The following is a 21,437-nucleotide window of genomic DNA, read 5'->3' as shown; positions in this document are numbered from 1 at the left end:
AATTTAAAGTATAGAATTTGATGTAACTCATAGGAGCTTCATCTTTCATAATAATCTAAATGTTTTAGACTGCATTTTTAGTTTTTTAGATTACAATTATGTTTAGTTCCATTTAAACTCAAGTTATTATTAAACAGTTTAAAGTAAGATATGCATTTGCCAGAACAAAATATTTTGTACTATTATGGTATAAAAATTAAAGTAACCTGGTACTATTCATAAGAAATATTAACCGAAATGTTGGCAAAGTGTTGCATGATTGTACAAATTAGACCGGGATATGAAAAAATCATGAAATAGTATTCTAAAAATAAAGGGATCTTGTGAAATACCAGATCATCTTTTGTACTAGACAGAATAGACAATGGAAAAGCATGGGCAGTCCAGTGAATGAGTATGGAATTAATTCAGCAGACCACCATGAAAATTACCATGCTGTATCTAGTACTAATAGGAATGGCCGAACAGAGGTCTGTATGTAATAAAATGGTAAATAGAGCACATGTGCTAGACAAACACTGTTTAATAATATTGTCCCTGGATTTTGTCAATCTCTCCTCTAAGATATAACTTCTTACTATTTTTGTTAACAGACTTGTTCAGTTTTATGTACAAATTGGAAGCAAAACGATTGGTACAGGCTGCAACAAACCAAGAGCCCGTAATGAAGGTAAATTTGCTTTTATTTAATTGAGCTATTCAACAGAATTAAAGTCACAATCCTAGGTAGGTTTAAACAAAAAAGCAATACTGATATTGCATCTTTTTATGAAGGAGACAAAGTAATTTTATTTCAAAAATCATTAGTATTCTATCATTTAATTGCTACTTAATTCGCACAGGCAAAATGCTCATAATTATGGCTGCTTTGTGAACAGGGGGACCCATTTCTTTCAGTATGAACTCAGATGCACACTCCATACCTGACTGGGTTCCAGGTCAATAAAGCTGGGTCACCAAGTGTCCGAACTGAAGGAAAACTGTTCAGGGAGAAAATAAAGGGCCAGATGTAATAAGATGCTGGGAAAGGGGATAATCCTTCTCACTTTCTCTAGTAACCCCCCCCCCCACACACACACACACACTTGAATTAATTTTGCTCTTCTATTCTTCGCTGCATAACTTTCATACTGTTTTCTGTTTCTCAGTCATGCTAGTCTGGTTCCCCAATTTGGTGTCCTCCATTGATCATGTTGGCTGGCATTGATGAGAGTTGTAGTCCAGCACACCTACGGGGAGCAGGTGGGGAAGACAGTGCTACAGTAAGACAGGCTGTGGAGAACTGGCTTACAAGCCAGTCAGAAGGTTGATTCATTCTGTTTAATGTGGGATTGGGAAGCAGTCCAGCCAGCTGCCCCAACCTGATTGTTGCACATGCCAGTTGATTGCGTGCCCTGATGTATGTGTGTAGAGCAGAAGCAGCAGTCATTAAAAAACGTTTGTGCAGCCCATTGTATGCACAGGCATCCGCACAATCTGTAGCCATCTGCAATTACATGGATGCCGTTATGAATACAGGTTTGTTCACAAACATTTCTCGCTAACAGACAGCTGCAAAATACGTGCATATCAAGGGGTGATGTAAATCAGTGTACATAACTGTATTGGCTACATGATCAGTCATATAATGATAGATTCATAGAATAGTAGAGTTGGAAGGGGCCAAGAAGGCCATCATGTCCAACCCCCTGCTCAGGCTGGACACCAATTTACACCATCCCACTCAGATGTCTGTGTGCCTCAGCAGTGCCTCACTCCCCACTCATACTCTGATTGAACATCTGAATTTTCCAGATTCCTCTTATAACAGCTGTTTCCCAACATTCTTTGTTTCTCTCACATGGCAGCATTTTTCTACAATGCTGTTAATCCACTATATCTACTTCCAGTTTTATTGGAGAATACAGGTTTTCCTTCCCTGCTTTTTCACTACATACCCTCTCGGTGGCACTGTGCTATTTGAAAGAGTGCAGATATACCAGTGGAAATAGCATTTTCTTTTAAAATAATAGCAGATTTTCTCTGCTCAAAACAGTTGCAGAAAGTGCTTTTAAAGGAAAGACAAAACTGGAGAGTCACAATGTTGTCCAAAGAAACCTCAAACAATTATGAATAGGGAAGGACAGGCATACAATAAGTGCTTCATATATTAAAACACAGAAAAGCAGTAAATAGACTTGGGGCTGTTAAGAAAGGGAGATCAATTCAAAGGCAAGGGGTACTAGGAACAGGGAGTAGTTTTACCCTTCCCCCATTGCTTTACCGGCTGTTGCCCTTTCCTTTCTCCTTTACAACTAAACAGTGCTTTCTCCACACTGAAAGCACAAGAGAGAGATGCATTTATTTCCTAGTTGAGCCAGTCTACTGTCTTTTATTTAATGCAATTATTTGTAATTACCATATAAAGCTTGAAGTTGTGGGAAGTAATAGGGTTAATATTGTATTTATATATATATTTAGTTTCAATTGGCTGCTTTTCATTTCTTTTCCTTGATGTGGGATTTTGAGCTACTGAAAAAAATACAACATTATGAGAAATTGGAGGACATAGCATTGCCTGATCTAAAATGACATTGAGCTCACTTTATTCATACTTACTGTATACCACAGACAACTACTATCCCAATGGCAAATTTCCTTCTGCCAGCCATATTGTGAAGCAAAATTCACTATGAGAGTAACAATTGTTGGAATGTTAATGTCCTTCACCATGGAAGCCACTTACAACGAAATTTGCTTTTTGATGGCTTGGCCACATGAATCAAGGCCATCATACTGTAAACTTCCTGGCCAGCTATTGTCATTAAGGCGAAATTCTGTTTCATAATACTTAATTTATTAAACTTACATCCTGTCTTTTTCCCATAAGGAACCCAAGGCAGAGTATATAAGCCTCCTCTTCTCCATTTTATCCTCACAACAGGCTGGTGAGGTTAGATGAGAGTCCATAATTGGCCTAAATGCACCCAATGAACTTCATGGCCTACTGGGGCTAGAACTTGGATACATCAGCTTACCATATTGGTTTTTGAATATGGCTGAGAAGTTGGAAATTCACAGGGATGTCTGTCCTTGCAGAAAAGTAATATTTCAGTGAAGTCTGAGCTCTATTAGAAACAATACCATCCAGTATAGGAATTCGTTGATATCATTCAATTTTATAATTTGAGAGCCACTAAACATATCATATTAATCTTGTATGAACATGTCATTACATGCTCATGGTAAAGAGCTCCAGTCTAGAGAAAAATAGGTCAAACATTTCAGCATCCTATGGATGTAAAATTAGAGCATTTTTAAAAACCAAAATTTCCACAAAAAATGCATGAGGTCATAGTAAGGAAAGTACTGTATTATTAGAAAAATTGTTCAGATGTGGATTCCTGGCTGCTACTTGGTTATTAATCCTGCTTGTTTATTCATTCTCAAACCAAATTACTATAGCGGTACTCCTCTGATTTTTACATGTGTTTGACATGTACAGCCATAAACTGGTATCAACTTAGGCATGAATTCAAACTGTGCTTTGCATGATTTTCCCAAAAGCTGGTCTTTATTTATCCATGGATACCACCAGCATCACAAGATCAATGCTTTACAGATAAATGCACAAACCAACTATATCTTCTACCACAACCGGGAAACATATACACAAAAGACCTGGCTCCACATGCGATTTGCAGTTCAGAGGCAGCTGTCTTAATGTAATACTGCTACTTTAAATGTAAATCTCTCTAAATCCTTCCACAAGCAAACTCAGATTTGGGAAACACAGATCCATGGCTAGTAAAACACAGGTATCAATTTGTGTTCATGGATTTAAAATTTAAAAAATAATAAATATAATGAAATAATAATAATAAAAAGATTTATAATTGATTCTTGTTTTTTATGAGCAATGGCAGTAGCTTTCTGCCATTCTTCAGGATAAAATAAGAGATGGCACTAGGATGAGAGAAGAAATCTCTCTGATTTACTACTTGGAATAATCCTGTTGGCATCTCTAAATAATCAAAAAGCAGATCTGTTCACATAAAGAACATATTTTTAAATGTAGGCATTCCTGCAGGAGAGGCAGAGGCAATGGTGAAAAAATGTTTCTTTTCTCCACATTCTACCTCCACTTCCATCCTCACTGTTTAGCAATAACATTATCACTATACTGTGAGTGTGTAGTTCAGGGTGGAGTCCAGGGACCATTCTCACATATACACGCACTCAGGTGTATCACTCTCTGCAGAAAACCTACTGGCTAAAAGCAAACGCAACCAAAAAAAAAAAAAAAAACCAATCGCCAAAATTCAGTGGCCAAATAAAAAAGGGGCCATATTTAGTTTGTGAAGCACTTATCCTTTGGAATATTTTGTTTTAATTAAGTGGAGACCTCCTTTTAAAAATATAACAATTGTGTTGGCATTGTAAAGAGGTTTCTTGTCAGCAGTAGTGTCATAGGCATGATGTGATATCTGTCACAGTTGCACAATGGAGTGCAACAGTTGCATGACTCCACAGGATTCAGAAGGTAAATAGTCATGTTAGTACTTATGGGGGTCACGATGCATCTCACTGGAAACCTCCAATAATGACGGAGATGGTAAACTCTGAGCACAAAGGTGTGTGTTATGGAGGCTATCCATAACAACAGCAAAAAAAAGTGTGCCTTCATTTCTTTAAAAGTGCATAATCTGGACAAAGTATTTTTAAAAGGGGGGTGATGTATGAAAATCTTTTTTTCATTAATCTAGACCTCAAATGCACATTAAACTTACAGAAAATTGCATAAATGGGCTTCAACAGTGAAGACTGGTTTCTGGTCCCAAGTTGATAAAGCACTTAATTTTATTTTTACATACAGGACTTGTAGTTCAGTATTCAAATGACAATGGAATTAGCTGGTATCTGCTGCGAGAACTGGACTTCATGTCTTTCTTAGAACCACAGATTGTATCAATAGAACTGCCTCGTGAGGCCAAAACTCCAGCCACAGCTTTCCGATGGTGGCAGCCTCAACATGGTATGCAAAGCTATTTTGTACCTTTAAGATTATAGTCTGGACAATATGTAATTTTAAGCCCTAGTCTTGAATGAGGAACTTACAATTTTGGTAAATGAACATTAACATGCCTATTCCACTAATGGACAAAACATACCCCTGTTCTCTTTCAGAGTTTCACATACTAAACTCATGTACTCAAGTCCTGCTGATTTCATTCCTCATTATTTGGTTTAAGTAGGTCTAATCATGAAATAAACTGTGTTAGGAGACTATAGACGAGATCCCTATATGTGTCCTAGATTCCCATTGTTGGTTTATGGCACAGTGAACCATGCACTTAAAAGCTCTTGCTTTCTACAGCTGTCAGTGATAATGCCCCTGGAGCTACCTTACTGAATCCCACCACAGTTTGAGGACCATCATCTTCTGGACAGAAATACAACACTTGAAAGATGATTTGAAGCATGTTTGTGGATTTAGGACCCACTTTTTTATTATTTATTAGATTTATATTCTGCTCAAAGTGGCTTACGTCACTCTCCTCCTGCTTTCAGGCTTATCCCTACAACAACACTGTGAGATAGGTTGGACTGGGTGTCTGTGACCAGCCCAAAATCACCCAGTTGGTTGACCAGGGCCTAGAACCCAGGTCTCCTGAGTCTCAGGCCAGCGCTCTTAGCCACTATTTGATTTGGGGAGAGTTATAGTGGGACTAAGGAATCAGTTTGGGTTTACACAGTTTTTCAGCATGATAAATCACTTTCTATATTCCAAATTAAAGGACACTTTTAAAAAAGCAAACAATAAAATATGAGAAAGGTGATGAAGCAGATGCGAAACAAAATACAGAATGCCCTACCTTAGGGAACTGGAGTTTCTTCAAAGAGAGCTGAAATTCCCACCATTCCAGGCCAGAAACTGTACTTTCCCTTATATTACTCCCTGCCAAGAGAGGAGCAGGGTGACTACCCAGTCAATGATCCAACAGATGCAAAGCACTTAATGCCTGTTAGCCCTGAGATGCCATTTATCTGTTGTGCTAGCTAAGACTGCAGAGAGACTATTTAGAGCAGAATGACCCTTACTGCATCCATTAGACAAAATACCTGTATTTGCTGCTTTTCACCTTTGCATCTGCACACCTGTGCATCCACAAGCTGATGAAAACCCCCTGTGTAAGTACAGTCCTGTGCAGGTAGATGTGGCACTGCATCACACAACAGTAGGAAAAAGAACCCTCACGCATGATCAAGCTTATTGCTTCCGGTTCTTGCACATGGTTCTGGATATGGCACACAGCTGCATTAATAAAATCATGTACTGTGTGCTTTTGCTTACAATGTGCCTTACAAATAGCAATTATGTAAATAAAATATGGCAGAGCCATGATGACCCTATAACAGAGAAGTCCCCTGTGTAAAAGCACTTCAAGTTCACAAATGAGGTAACAAGATTTCCTTGAGGTTAAGGACTGAAACGTGTTATGCTTAGTTAAACAGTTTCTAAATGTAAAGTATGAGGAATACTGACTACCTATTTCTGTTGGTTTACAGGGAAGCACTCTGCACAGTGGGCATTGGATGATGTCCTTGTTGGGATGAATGACAGCTCTCAGACTGGTTTTCAGGATAAATTTGATGGATCTGTGGATTTACAAGCAAGTTGGTACAGGATCCAAGGGGGTCAAGTAGACATCGATTGTCTGTCTATGGATACAGCTCTCATATTCAGTGAAAATATAGGCAAGGCTTGCATTTTAGTAATGTACAAGCATACTTTGAAAAATTGCCATATGGTTATAGCACCTTGAGGAAACGATCTGAAACATTTGATTATAAGTAATAGGAAGAGGCATGATGGTTTTTGTCCCCCCTGTGCTCTTTTTAGGAAAGCCTCGTTATGCTGAGACTTGGGATTTCCATGTGTCTGACTCTACCTTCATGCAGTTTGAGCTAAACATGGGCTGCAGCAAGCCATTCAGTGATTCCCATGGCATTCATTTCCAGTATTCCCTAAACAATGGAAGAGATTGGCATTTGGTGACTGAGGAGTGTGTTCCTCCTAGGATAGGCTGTCAACACTACACTGAGAGTTCGGTTTACACTTCAGAAAGATTCCAGAACTGGAAACGAATTACACTCTACCTTCCACCTGCAACAATGTGAGGACTGTTCTCTCATTTTTTCCATATTGTTTTGGTTGTGAAAGGGTGGGTAACATTTAGCTGACTTTATGGCCTAAGCACAACAGAAGCTGTACTTGAACAATTTATAAGGATGTATTAAACCCAAATGTCTTACTTAAATGGCCTGGAATGCCTGTAGAAAGGGCCTCCCTAGAGGAAAGGCATTCTTAAATCTGGCTTAAATATAGATTTTAGTAGCTGCATTTGAGCCAAATTAAATTGTCACATAACTAATGCTCCTCAAAGCTAGAGCCTTCTCCCATGACTCTCAGGGTAGAAGCAGATGTGACAATAACAGCAGATGCGCTGCTGAACACCAGTGACCCTGCCTTGAATTCCCCTTGGTTTGGCCATAAATGCTGTTACCATTTGTCTGTGCTTATTCCACATTAAACAAAAAAAATCTCCAGATCACCAACTATTTCAGTTTAAAGGAAAAGAAGGCTAGGGCAGCATGCCTACAACCAGTGGGCTTGCTGGTGGGAGATGATGGGAGTCATAGGCCAATACATTTGGGGGGTTGGAGAAAGCTACTGTAGGGGCAGCCTCCAAAAGTCAAGCTGTCAGGGGGAAAAAAACCACACAGACACAAAGTTCTGTGGAAAATAGCATTATGAATAGCTATTAACTTAGAATGAATAGAGGCAGTCCATTCATGTAATGGTTATGCCATAATAAGCTTACCCCATGCCAGTGTTCTTTCTATTATACATTGGTATGTGCTATTGTAAATGTGTTGGAAACGCTACCATAGAAATATGTAACATATGTTGGGAAAGGAACTTGGCTTCCACGTACTAATAGTCATTGCTAAATAAAATGTGATTACTTTAACTTGCCTTTGGGCAAACATCTTGCAGAAAAGTCCAGACATAAGACTGCCAGAAACTAAGAGAGATTTAATGCCTCACATGTTACAGTTTTTCAAACTATATGCAAAAACTGGCAGCACATGAAAACAGAATCTAGGGTAGATTGCTTGGTTTAAGTTTTTAGTTAAAAACTAAAGCATGGCAATATTTTAATTATGTCTATGAGTTTATGAATACAGGTGTAGTCTCCTGCTGCATGATGTAGTCTCCTCCCCCACCCCTTTTCCATCTATACCTTAACCATTGGACTGTCCAGAATTCTCTGTGTTGCATTTCTCAGGTCTCCCAGAACCCGTTTTCGATGGATTCAACATGACTATACTCCTGGTGGGGATACATGGGCTATTGATAATGTCATCCTGGCCACTGGATGCCCTTGGATGTGCTCAGGTCATGGAATCTGTGATGCTGGCCACTGTGTGTAAGGCGACACGTGTTTCATGCCATATATCTTGGTTGGGGATATAAATATTGGCTGCTTTCAGTTGCCATGACAGGCCAGAATTGCTGGGAAAAATGATGTAGGAGTAGGTTCATGTACACTGCCCAGTTTTTCCCTCCTGGATGCTTCCATCTGCCAGACTGCTAAACAAACTAAAAATGGATAAGGAGGCCAGAGTTTCCTGTGTGCAAACCCAGCTGTTGCTTGTCAGCACACCAGAAATAGGAAACCAAATTCAAACCATGGCTAAGATTCTGGTAATTAGGGAAGTGATAAACCAGGAGCTTGTGTTCAAGTATGACAGAAAACATTTGCTTCCTTCTTGGTTTTGTCATGTATTGGCTGCTTCCACTGGTGGGAGGAGCCAGGGAAAGGCAATTGGGCAGTGTGTATGAGTAATGCTATCCTTGAAGATTAAGCTGGAATTTTCAGCAATTTTGGCTTATTGTTAGGTCTGAACACAGCCAGACAACAGAGGATGCTCCCAACCACTGCTCATAATTTGTTGGCAGGTGTGACAGAGGTTTTGGAGGCCCTTACTGTGTTCCTGCTGCTTCCCTCCCTTCTGTTCTGAAAGATGACTTCAATGGCAACCTGCATCCTGATCTTTGGCCTGAGGTCTATGGAGCTGAGAGAGGGAATCTGAATGGTGACACCATCAAATCTGGAACTGCTCTCATCTTTAAAGGGGTTAGAAATGACTTATGTTAAAATTTTACTTAAGTTTAAATTGCTTTCTTCCCTAACTCTCTAGCTATTTTCCGACTTGTGCAATTTACTTTTCATTTGCCTTCTCCCTACCCATGTTGGTCCCATTATTTCTGTTCATATGTCTCTGCTATCTGAACATTTCACGGGGAGCTTGGCCTTTGTTATCCTGTTCAGTCTCACCAGAAGGCAAATTAAAATGTGCTACTCTTTCCATGAGGGAATGGTATTACATCCATTTTTACATAGAGTAGACCCAGTTGTAGACTCGGTCTCTTGGGATTTTAATGCAGAGACATTTCCCCTCAACATTCCTCAAGGGAAAACAGAGTTAGAGCATTCCCCTTGTGAGGACTTCAATTAACCATTTTCTTCTTTCTTTTCATTGCTTCCTCTCACTTACTGTCAGAGATGCATCTTACTGTCACTTTTATATGTTTTGAAGGATTACTATGATTACCTGCCATTTCTCATTTTTCATTTCATCTCCTCCCATAAAGTTCATTCCTTGCCCATTATCCCCAGTTCCAGAAGTAATCATTGTATATTTTCTCATCCCCTTGTATTATGTAGGACAGCCTTTCCCGTCCTGCTGCCCTCCAGATGTATGGGGTATGGTAGGAATTGTACTCCAATATCTCTGGACAGCTTTTGCTTAGTAAAGGCTGAAGCAGAATCTAGATTGTGAGTGTATTTGGCCAGGACCTTTTTAGTTTGAAGTCTTCCCATTGGCAAGTATATGGCAGGGACTGTATAAATGCCAATAAAGTACAACCCCCCCCCCTTCATCTTGTTACATTACTCTTGAAACTGAAGCATCAGTATCAGCATAAATTATTTTCTTTTATAAGAATGCAGATCATAAAGCAAGGCTTTATTGTTTAAGATAATACCTGCACAAGTTGTAACCTACAAGCCAAATGCATTCCATCAGTAAAGCTTGCTTGTTGATGTTTAAAGAATACTTTTCATGCTAATTTAGTGCTACAAAAACATGAAGTAGTCAAGTATCTGGTGGGTCACAGTTCATGACTGGTGGATTGCATTCAGCTTTTTGGTTCACAAGTTGTACAGTTCTGCTTAGTCTTAACACACATACAAAACAATCATCTCCTTGCTTTCCATACCTACATTATTTTGTTAGATCAGTTTCTGTCTATGCCTTAGCAATAGACAGAATACCTGTGGCTATTTAATAAGACTGAACTAGAGAGAACATTAATCTATGGAAAATAGTAAATCTCATAAACTATTCTCTTTTTATAGGAAGGTGTGAGAATGCTGGTTTCAAGAGATTTAGATTGTAGTAATGCAATGTACATCCAGTTTTCTTTCAAATTTTTAGCCAAAGGTAAGGTGAATACTTATTTTTCTTTTTATAAGAGTTATGTTTACTCATTATAGCTATAATAAATTAAGATATATATTTGAATAAAGATATGCGCTCCACAGCTTGCTACTAGTTCTGAGGTAGAACCAAGGAGGTGCTACACCCAAGGATTGTCAGAAAGACTGTCATGTCTTTTCTGCTAGCTACAGGATCATTGCAAGGGGGAGAAAAAGAGCACAGCTCCATCTCCTGGTAATCCGCAAGCAAGCCACTGAGAGTAACATTTTCGTCCAGTAGTTCTGCTTTTATTGTTCTATTAATCTGTGACCCTCCCTGGAGGCCTCCTTGCATGAGATGTCCCAATAATTTTTCTATTATATCATATTCTTACTATTCTGAATCATTTGGGTTGATCTGTACTCAAGCACATGTTATGAAATGCTGCGATTCATTAGAGCATTAAAATCCTTTGGATGGTAAATTAAGAACTGACGGATATACACAAGGTAGAAGTTCAACTTGAGTAATGTTTTAATTACCTCAGTGAATTGTCTTTTTAAGAAAGTGTGAATGCTTTTGAAATAATCAATATGGCAAGATGGATACTTATAGTACTAGGTATGCCCATCTGCAACTCACCCTGCACCAAACACCAATGAAAGAACACCAAACATTCAGTGGAATAATAGAACCTTAGCCAATAACCTTTCAAGAGAATTGATTCTTCTTTCCCAAGAGTTTTTGTGGCACCACAGAAACTCAAGTGATGGGTTGAGAGGCTTTAGACAGTGTAGTCTATGTTTACCTCAGGTTTTATCCCTTTATAAGGTCCCTACGATATCTGAAGCAAATTTGCAGAAGCATTGCCTTTTTTCTTTTTTGGAAATTGGCTGCTATTGTGTTTCAGTCTGAAACCTTATTTATAGCTCTCTCCTGCCGTGATAAACTGCCTAATACCTCATTCTCACAGTGACTTTTACTTTGCCATTTTGCTTTGTTCCCTTCTGTTCTAGGTACCCCAGAGAGGTCTCATTCTATTCTGCTTCAGTATTCCATCAATGGGGGCATCACTTGGCACCTGATAGATGAATTCTACTTCACTCAAACCACAGATGTTCTCTTCATCAATATCCCACTGCCATATATGGCACGAAGCAATGCTACACGGTTCAGGCTCTGGCAACCTTATAACAATGGTATAGATAAATTATATAATTTTGAATTTATTACATTGCTTTTTGATTATTTCATTTATAATTATTACATTTGTATGCCACCCCACAGCCCATAGGGCTCCCTGGACCGCTTACAATAGAAAAAAGTGCATATTCCATAGAAATGCGATAACACGTTAAAGCAGTACAAATAAGCAATACAATATTTTACTCTAGGCAATACAAAATCAAACCTTAATACAATAATATATAATACAATACATAATATTAATACATAACACAATATAATTAATAATACAGTAAATAATATCAATAATAATAATAATAAGATATAAACATAATCCCGCCCCAGACAAAGTCCCACCCAGGAGGAGTACCCAGTGGAGCGGCCAGCTCTTTTTGAAGCATCTCTCGTGAGATGCTGATGACATTTCTAGCTCTATTTCTTGCTTCTTGTTGTTAGTTGCGAAGTCGTGTCCGACCCATCACGACCCCATGGACAACATTCCTCCAGGCCTTCCTGTCCTCCACCATCCCCCGGAGTCCACCTAAGCTCACACCAACTGCTTCAGTGACTCCATCTAGCCACCTCATCCTTTGCCCTCCCCTTCTTCTTTTGCCGTCTGTTGTTCCCAGCATTAGGCTCTTCTGCAGTGAGTCCTTCCTTCTCATTAGGCAGCCAAAGTATTTGAGTTTCATCTTCAGGATCTGGCCTTCTAAAGAGCAGTCAGGGTTGATCTCCTCTAGGACTGACGGGTTTGATTGCCTTGCAGTCCAAGGGACTCGCAGGAGTCTCCTCCAGCACCACAATTCAAAGGCATCAATTCTTCGGAGCTCAGCCTTCCTTCCTTATGGTCCAGTTTTCACAGCCATACATATTTCTTGCTGTATTTCCCCAAATGCTGCAACATAGTATCAAAATACACATCTATTATTTTACTGTATTCTTATTTCATTAATTCATGCCTGGGTATGGTTAAAATCCCTGTAACAAATAATTTTTTTAAAAAAACCCACATCTTCCAGCTAGATAGATAGAATATCTGAAAGACAATCTAAGGAGCAGGGAGAATTTTTATGGTGTCCTGATCTAATGCATCCAAGAAAGTGACACAACATAAAGATATCCCCTCAAGTTTAGCATCCTTGCCCATATGTATCACATTTTTATTTGTAATTCACATAAAACATAGTCACTTCTTCATATATTTTTGGGAAGTTCTGGGCAATTTCAGATGCTGCTGCTGCTGCTCTGCTAGGTCTGCTGTATAGGCAGAACAGAGGAACTAGCATTTCCTGAAGCTTCCCAGAAAATTAGCAGCGATGTGCATTTACAAAATGGGATACAACCTTTGAAAGATCCACTGAACTGCCCTATATTTAAAAAATGTGCATTTCCACTTGTTTATGGTAATTTCAGGAATCACTACTTGTGCTAGCAATCTGTTCTGCTAGCACAGAGGCAGTGTAGGATGCTGCCCACTGAACACCTATAGAAGCAACTAATCAATGATTACCTGACATATAATGATTTCCACTGCTTTCTTTCCCAAGGATTAAATCGGCAATAAAAATGTGTTTTGTTTCCAGGTAAAAAAGAAGAAATTTGGATTCTAGATGACTTCATTATTGATGGAAACAACCTTAAGAATCCAGTTATCCTTCTCGATACTTTTGACTTTGGTCCAAAAGAAGACAATTGGTTTTTCTATCCTGGGGGCAACATTGGACTTTATTGTCCATATTCTTCAAAAGGAGCACCGTATGTATGAGAGGGAGAGGGAGAGCTTTTCCAGAAAAAAGGGGGTCATCTATTAATAGATGTTGATCATTACACTTTGAAATGTCACTTTTGTTTCTATAACAGGGAAGAAGATTCAGCTATGGTATTTGTCTCAAATGAGGTTGGGGAACATTCAATTACAACAAGGGATTTGAACGTGAATGAGAACACCATAATCCAATTTGAGGTATTTATCACTGCATTCTTCTCTTGCTTATCAAACATTTATCTGTCTTAGCTTTGCACTAGAATCATCCTGCCCATGCTGTATTTTTTAAGGCATAGTGAGGAAATTCTATTAATGTTAGTAATTCTGTGTTTATTTCTAGTCCGATCTGTAAATTAGTAGGAAATAAGAACATAAGAAATGTAAGAACATAAGAAAGGTCATGCTGGATCAGACCAAAAGTTCATCTAGTCAAGCATTCCATACACATAGTGGCAAACCAGTTGGCCACAGGGATTGCTCAAGCAGGATGGGTGTAAGCAACTGGTGTTGCAGGCATGCCACCTCTGGTGACAGTGATGTCTGTAAAAATTCCCATGTTGGTCTGTCCCTCACCCACACACACAGGCACACACATCCAATGCATAGCAGTGTTATTTGTGTGTGTGTACTGCAATTCCATTATCTTTTTGCTCTTTTTATATGTAAACATACAAAACATTGAAAAATAGCTTAATAGTACAAATCACATCACACATAATTTTGCCATACGAAAAAGGAGTTTGGGGAACGACATCTAGTTTTATGTTACTTGTAAAATACCAGATGAGCAATTGCTATTCGCTATTCTATATTGTTGGCTGCTATTTATAGAATGTGATGCCATGATATAAGTATTCCTACACACCATGGGGAGATAGAAGGAGCAGCATCTCCACACTGATCATTCTGTGTGATTCCAACCTCAGCTGTAGCTCCATGTTTCAGGAGTCTAATTGTAAAATTGCAAGTGAAGCATGTGGTAAACACGTATGTGTGTACTTGCTATACATATTGAGTTGTATAGAATTAGAATTCTAATGAGCCATATAAAATTAGAAGTTAAATGATTGTAATACATGAAAAAGGTTTGTAGTCTCAGCACATTCTTGAGCAATTATCACATCCTGCCTTGTATATCCCTAGAAAATTTGCCTTGGTTGTGCATTCGTGCACATTCCAATTTGTCATGACAACTAATTAATAATATATAGAATGCAAACTGTTTTCTGGTTTAAAATATAGATCAAAAGCTTGTTCAACAAATGCCTTTGAGGTCACATTCAGACAGGAACGAGTATTCAGTGTGTTACCCCATAGGATCTACACACACATATTGGCATCTGGCAAAGGCATTTTGCTCTGTTTTAAAATTAAATGTCTTTAGCTGAGGTCTCAGAAGTTCCAGGTAAACAAGAAGGTATTATGAATAATGCAGCAACAGTTGCTAGCACATACTTCTGGATTCTAAGAACTAGATTTTTTGTACTATTTCTTCCAGACTGAGATCAGTAGGTAGTTGAACTAGTTATCAGAAAATAGCATACATTATGGTAACTAAAACCATTTACCATTTTCAGTCAGAAATCACTTGTTTATTAAATTTTCTAATCAGCATATTATCTATCTACCCCTCCTATTATCACATTTTCTTATAGCAAGAAAAATGGGAACACTTTTCCAATATAAATTTTCAAAGATATTATTAAGTTTCCCTTTATAAAGCTATAAGGTGACAGCTGCTTATGCAAGATTATATCTGTTTTCTGAGATGAAAATCTGAAAGTGGGCAATATAATGGGGTAATTTTTTGTTTTGTTTTTGATAAAACAATGTAACTATCTAAGTTTCTTCCCATTGCATTGCTCCTCTTAATTAGGTCCTGTAGGCCTGGACCATGTAATAACTTCAGAATCATTTTCATGTTCCTCCTTAAACATTTTTAATAACATACAAGTGGTACTAACAATTGGGAAAGAATTTGATGCAGTCTTGAAGCAGCCTTCCCAAGTGATGGCACCATGAAAAGCTGATAGAAATACATTTCTTGGAGGTGGAGGGGAGAGATCAGGATTGCATTCTGTGCCATCCCGCTCGCCCATGCAGATACCCAAAACCACCTTGCTCTTGCAAATGGGAAGGAAACTGCATGCAGTACTGTGTTAGTGTTAATTCTGTGTGGGTGTAGACAATAGCACACACCATAGTGCAACCCAGTCTGCCAAGCTGAATATTTATGCCATCCAGAACACTTGCAGTGGGGAGGGGGGCCAATGTAAAGGAACATGGAGGAGGAGGAAGGAACAAAGAGTTAAAAGTGCAGGCAGCCTCCGGCTGACATGCTCTGCTTCTTCCTGCATAAGCCCTCAGCCCCAATGTTAAAATAACAGATAATCAAAGGATTCAGTGCAATTTTCCTTTTACAAACAAATGTGTCATGCTATTTCAAGGTTCTGTTGTCTGTTCCCAACACACCAGACATCTTGGAAAGTTTGCTTCCCACAAATATAGTTCCTTTTCATCCTGTTGCCAAATGGCCCATGCTTTTATAAGGGCTAGGGCTGAAACAGACATAAATTTGGGTCATGCGGTCTTTTGGATTTTCTTTTCTTCTTTTTCAGATTAACATTGGGTGCACCATTGATAGTTCATCTGCCGACCCAGTGAAACTTGAATTCTCAAGAGATTTGGGGGCAACCTGGCACTTGCTTCTTCCTTTATGTTATAGTAGCAGCAGCTACCTAAGTTCTCTGTGCTCTACTGAGCATCATCCAAGTAGCACATACTATGCTGGAACAACACAGGGCTGGAGAAGAGAAGTCATCCACTTTGGAAAGCTACACCTATGCGGGTAATTGTCTTGATACTCACCTAGATTTATCATTATTTTTTTTTTCTGCACTACTGCTTATAGCAGAAGGAAGCTAATAGACTCTACCTGATCATAACTGCAATTACCAAGAGTAAATTCCACTATTTCAGTGCAACGTACTTTGAGGAAACCTCTTAGGATCAAATACAAGAATCCAATCCTAATTGCATTGCCTGGAATCACATTAATCCAACTCAGTTCCAACAAATGTGGTTTGGTTTGGCATTAACATCTTCCTCCTTACTTCTAACTAGATGCATGACATTCATAGGCAAAATGGAGCTATGGAGTTGACTACTGTTGTATATTTTCTGGTAATTTCCTGGTAACAGGATTGCCCTTTGAAAAACTCAAATTATCCTAAAGTGTGGCAGAGTTCAGCTAGCATAAGTTGCTGTGTACATGCAGTATTGGTCCTTCTTAACCTGGCATGTCCAGGTGGATATACCTAGGATATCTCATGCAGCAGCCTTATTTGAACCTTCCCCATGAATAAAAATCTACCAAAGAGCCACCACTTGCAGTGCCACCGTTGTCAGCAGCAAGGTTGTCCTCCAGCAAGAACAGACAACTTATAGTGTGGCACTGGAGTTACGATATTCCCTTCCAAGAAAGAAAGATAAACCAAACCCACCCAATTTTTTATTTTTCAGCAGGCTTCTTTTGCTTCTTGTGCTCACTGAATTTTATTGGTGCACTGCTGTCCATGTTAGAATTTTTAGATGCTATTTTATTCTGTTTTATGCATGGTTTTGCTGATGTTGTAATCAGCCTTTTTTGGTAGAAGGTGGCATATAAATCAAACCTCTATTTGCAGAGTTCAGACTGAGAGTGCCATTGCTTGTATAGCCAAAATGGCACCATCCATACAGAAGAGGAAGGTGTCAGGCTCAGGGGAAACCCAAGGTTTGCGAAAGCATTTATTTATTTATTTCATTCCATTTCTATGCCGCTCCATAACCCGAAGGTTCTCTGGGCGGCTAGAGGGAAGTATCAGAAACCTTTAGAAGCCCACCTCCTCCAAAACAGCGCATTGTTCAGTGGCCACAGAATACTTTGTTCCCTGGGGAGAAGGAATGGAAAATTGGGTGGGAAGGAGAATGGAGTGGATTATTCTAGAATAGGTCATGGCTGGCTGGCTGGCTGTAAAAATGAACAGACTTAACACCACCACATTTTGTTACAGGTCTCATTTATTTAAATATAAAATAAATAGATAAATGAGCTCAGAATACTGCCAATCTCCTACTAATATCCATATTTACATGCTACATCTTTCTTATATTCTATTTTAAAGATGTACAAAGATGTAAATCTGAGTAACTTTCAGGACTGAATGCCATGGAGATGTTATGTCCAAATGGTAATATAATTCAGAGATAGACCTGTAAATAACAAAACTAAAAGCCTTTAAAAAAGCCATGGACTTGTTTCAGAGCCATAGTTCATCTTGCACTCAGACAGGGCATTAGGATGCTTTCAGATAACTGGAGAACCTTAAAGGAGACATCTTGTGTCTTTAAAATGCATTGTAATAAATAGCTTTGAAATTACTTCAAGAGAAAGCATCCCTCATGTTTAGTAGAAAATACAGCAGGCCATGTCATCCTATGCAAGGAATTAGAACAAAGTCTGAAAAAAAGTTCTTGAATAATTAAACAGACAGTTTAATTTTTAAATATGAGCATGTATCTTTGATTATTGTTAACTCCACTATGTCTTCAAAACCTGTAACTGAATCCCTGCTGTTCCAACCTGATTTTTCAAAGTTTTTACCCAAATTTTCAGCAATTCTTCTGGAGAAAAGACTCAGATGCTATAATGCATGGTATACCAAAGTCATACATCTATACCTTAGATATTTTCATGTTTGGATTTCCTCTTTGCCTGCTTTTCAGTGTGGGTGCAGACCATTTTACTTTCCTTACCCCTTTATCCTGCACTGGACATCTTACTGATTCAGAAACTTTGTGAAGTAAAACTAAATGGAATCATATCTTCCATTGCAACTTTTAGCAATGCAAAGGAGTATATATGAGGATGGACCCCCCCCAAAAAACCATGAATTTATTTATAAAAAATCATGTATTTATTTTTACATGTTCAAATTTTAGTCAGCTTTAAAGTACTCTGTTTGATGCAGTGTTACCTATCAAGATGTTTTTTCCACTGCTCAAAACAATTTTGAACTCATCATTTTTGATCCCTTTTAGTGCTTCTGTCATTTTTTGTTTTACCTCTTCCACATCAGCAAAACATTTCTCTTTGAGGCCTTTTTTCATCCAGGGAAAACAAAAAAAAGTCACATGGGGCAAGATCGGGGGAATAGGGAGAGTGGAGCTCAAGGGTCATGGCATTTTTGGTCAAAAACTGCTGAACACCCAGCTAAACAAAATTTCACTGCCACACGTTGTTTATATAAATCAGCCATCAGAAAATAGGCAAATGTGTTGAAAGAGATTCCAAAGAGAACACAACCTCTCACAACAACCCAGCTGGGCACACTGGTGCAGGTGGGTTCCTAGAACACTCACCTAGTGGGGAAAGCCTATACTACAAGGGGCCTGCCCTCCAGAAGAAAATTCCTGGGGGCTTTTTTTGGGTGGGGGGAGTTCCCCCTTGTATATAAAGTAACCTTAAGCTAAGTCTAGCTCAGCCATAAAAGTTTATCTTTTTTGGCCAGAACAGTCATTCCTTGATTCTTCCATTGCCTTTCTGCATACCACCACATTTCCTACAAGAGGGGTCGGCACCAAACAACCTTTGAGTCATATTGAATGCTCACAGGTCCCCAAGCAAGTTGCCACAAGGAGGTAGCACAAAGCGAGATGGGCTTGGAAACAGATACATAAGAGGTTGGATGCAACTCACAGGGCTTGTATTGCCTTCTAGTATTCTGTACCACAAAAGCATTCATTCTTATTGTATATATTTGCCATTTGAAAAGATAGAAGGAAGTGATTCATGGTTTTTGATGTTCATCAAATAATATCTGGTCTGAATCTCCCATGGTGTTTCAGTGTGTATATTTCTAGTATAAACCAACACATCTATCATGTTGACCCTTTGCAGTAAAACCATACAGTGAGGTAACTGCTAATAGAAGGATGCTACTTTCTTTCAGGTTAGTGAGATTCAGATGGTACCAGGGATTTTACTCTGGTGGGTCTCAGCCTGTGACCTGGGCCATTGACAATGTATATATTGGGCCACAGTGTGAGGAGATGTGTAATGGTCACGGTAGCTGTGTCAACGGGACGAAATGTATCTGTGATCCTGGCTACTCTGGGCCAACCTGCAGAATTAGCACCAAGAACCCCGACTTTCTCAAGGATGATTTTGAAGGTATCCTGCTTGCCTGTTTACCTTTATTAGCCATTATTGTGTTTGGACTTTTGTGTGATGTTTTCTGCATTCAGACCTTGTAAGAAAATCACATTTATTAAGACCAAAGTTCCCTTACTTTCTTAACCTGTGTTTAATCTACATTCTTCTGTGGGAAACTCATGTTCTAGTTTGATTAGATTCTACCATTTCTGCATGCCTTGACTGCATTAATTTGGTTACGTTCCCATACTGTCTGGTGGCTACTGCTTTCTTCTGGGCAGGCAAATGGGTTGAATGTCCACTGGACCCTTTTGTCAGGAGCTAGAGAGAGAAAGAAAAGCAGCTGGGATGCCCTGCTTCCCGGGAGTGTCATACAAAGCAGGGCAAATTCAAATGTATTTAAAAGTGCTTTCCAATGAACTTAATTAGCTGGTGGAGAGTGGGGTCTGCCACCTCTTTGCAGAAGAGAACATAAGTATATGTTTTTGGCCATTAAGAGGGTAGCTTGGGAAAGAGTCCTATAAGTCAAACTTAAAAGGGAGGCCCAAGATCATTTTTATTAGATAGGGGAGCCCTGGCATTCAGCAAATCCTGACCACAAGCTGCTCCTGCTTGTAACTTTCAGCAGTGAAACCAGCAAAAGCTAGGGATGTGATGAGAAAGGGTAAAATGGCTTATTTTAGCTCAACAGATTTCCTACTTGCTTCTGATCAGCTGATTGGAAGCAGGCTGAGTTAAGGTTTGTTTGCTTTTTTAAAAAATTTCCATCTCAGACAGTTCACGGTTTGCACACAGTTTAACCACTGATGAAATTTGCACAAATAAATGCCCCAGAGTCATGTGACTTCAGCAAGAGCTGTGTAGAATAGACCAGTTTGCATACAATTATAATTAGGGATGCAGTAATTGTGGTATCTGCAACTTGGGTGATTCTACAGAAATCACACTAAAGCTACATGGATTTGGGGTACTTATTTATGCATATTTCAGTAGTGGTTAAAAATGCACTAAGTGTTCTACAGATGGAGGTCTGCAAGATGGTTAAAATTGCACTACAGCAAGCCAGCACTAGCATAAATTTTAGAGCTCTGGTTAAGCTTAGAGTTAGGGTTGGGTAAACCTGGTTTCCTTTGCTAGTCCAGGGGCCTAGAAATAGCCTCGATTGGCAAAAAGAAAGAGCAGTCATCAAAACACGCTGTGTGCTGCCTTTATGTAAATTGTTTCTGATTATATAAGGATTATACCTGTGTGTTAGAGTTGGGATTAATCTTCAGGTTAGGATTAGGGTTAGAAAAACCTGGGTTCCTCTGTATGGCCCTGGGCCTGGAATTGACCTTCATTAGGTGGAAAGAATGAGCAATCAACTTGTATCCTGAGCACTACTTTTCTGCTTGTTGTCAGAATCTACAGGAATTATACTGGAGTTTTGGAATAGGAAAACCTGCATCTCTCTGCATGTCTAAGACTCTAGAAATAGCCTAGATTGACCGAGACAAACAAAGTGAGCAGTCAACAAGAACACACTTGGTGATGCCTTTGTGCATGTTCTCTAAATGTAAAGGAGTATATTAGGTTTGGGTTAAAATTCAGGCTAGGATTAGGAAAAAACCAGGGTTCTTCTGGTGGTCCACGGTCCTGGAGATAGCCACAATTGGCATGAAAAGAGTGATTGGTCAACAAGAATACCTTGAGTGCAACTTTGAGGGTGTCTGTAACTATAAGGATTATAGCTGATGTTAGGATTAGGTTAAGCTTCAAATT

The 21,437-nt window shown here is 39.0% G+C and overlaps 1 protein-coding gene across 1 annotated transcript in view; it reads left to right on the top strand.

Moving 5' to 3' along the window:
* RELN (reelin) overlaps positions 1 to 21,437 on the top strand; it is a 284,110-nt gene that overhangs the window by 207,818 nt on the left and 54,855 nt on the right. The window contains 12 exon segments of the mRNA XM_044423494.1: positions 594 to 670; positions 4,856 to 5,014; positions 6,550 to 6,738; positions 6,884 to 7,157; positions 8,334 to 8,474; positions 9,008 to 9,185; positions 10,470 to 10,554; positions 11,547 to 11,729; positions 13,299 to 13,470; positions 13,576 to 13,678; positions 16,099 to 16,328; positions 19,474 to 19,694. Of these exon segments, the coding sequence (XP_044279429.1) occupies positions 594 to 670; positions 4,856 to 5,014; positions 6,550 to 6,738; positions 6,884 to 7,157; positions 8,334 to 8,474; positions 9,008 to 9,185; positions 10,470 to 10,554; positions 11,547 to 11,729; positions 13,299 to 13,470; positions 13,576 to 13,678; positions 16,099 to 16,328; positions 19,474 to 19,694 (2,012 nt within the window).

Source organism: Varanus komodoensis, unplaced genomic scaffold, assembly GCF_004798865.1.
Source record: "Varanus komodoensis strain SLA01 unplaced genomic scaffold, ASM479886v1 scaffold13_3, whole genome shotgun sequence".
Lineage (NCBI taxonomy): Eukaryota > Metazoa > Chordata > Lepidosauria > Squamata > Varanidae > Varanus > Varanus komodoensis.
This window is presented reverse-complemented; position numbering and strand designations above follow the sequence as displayed.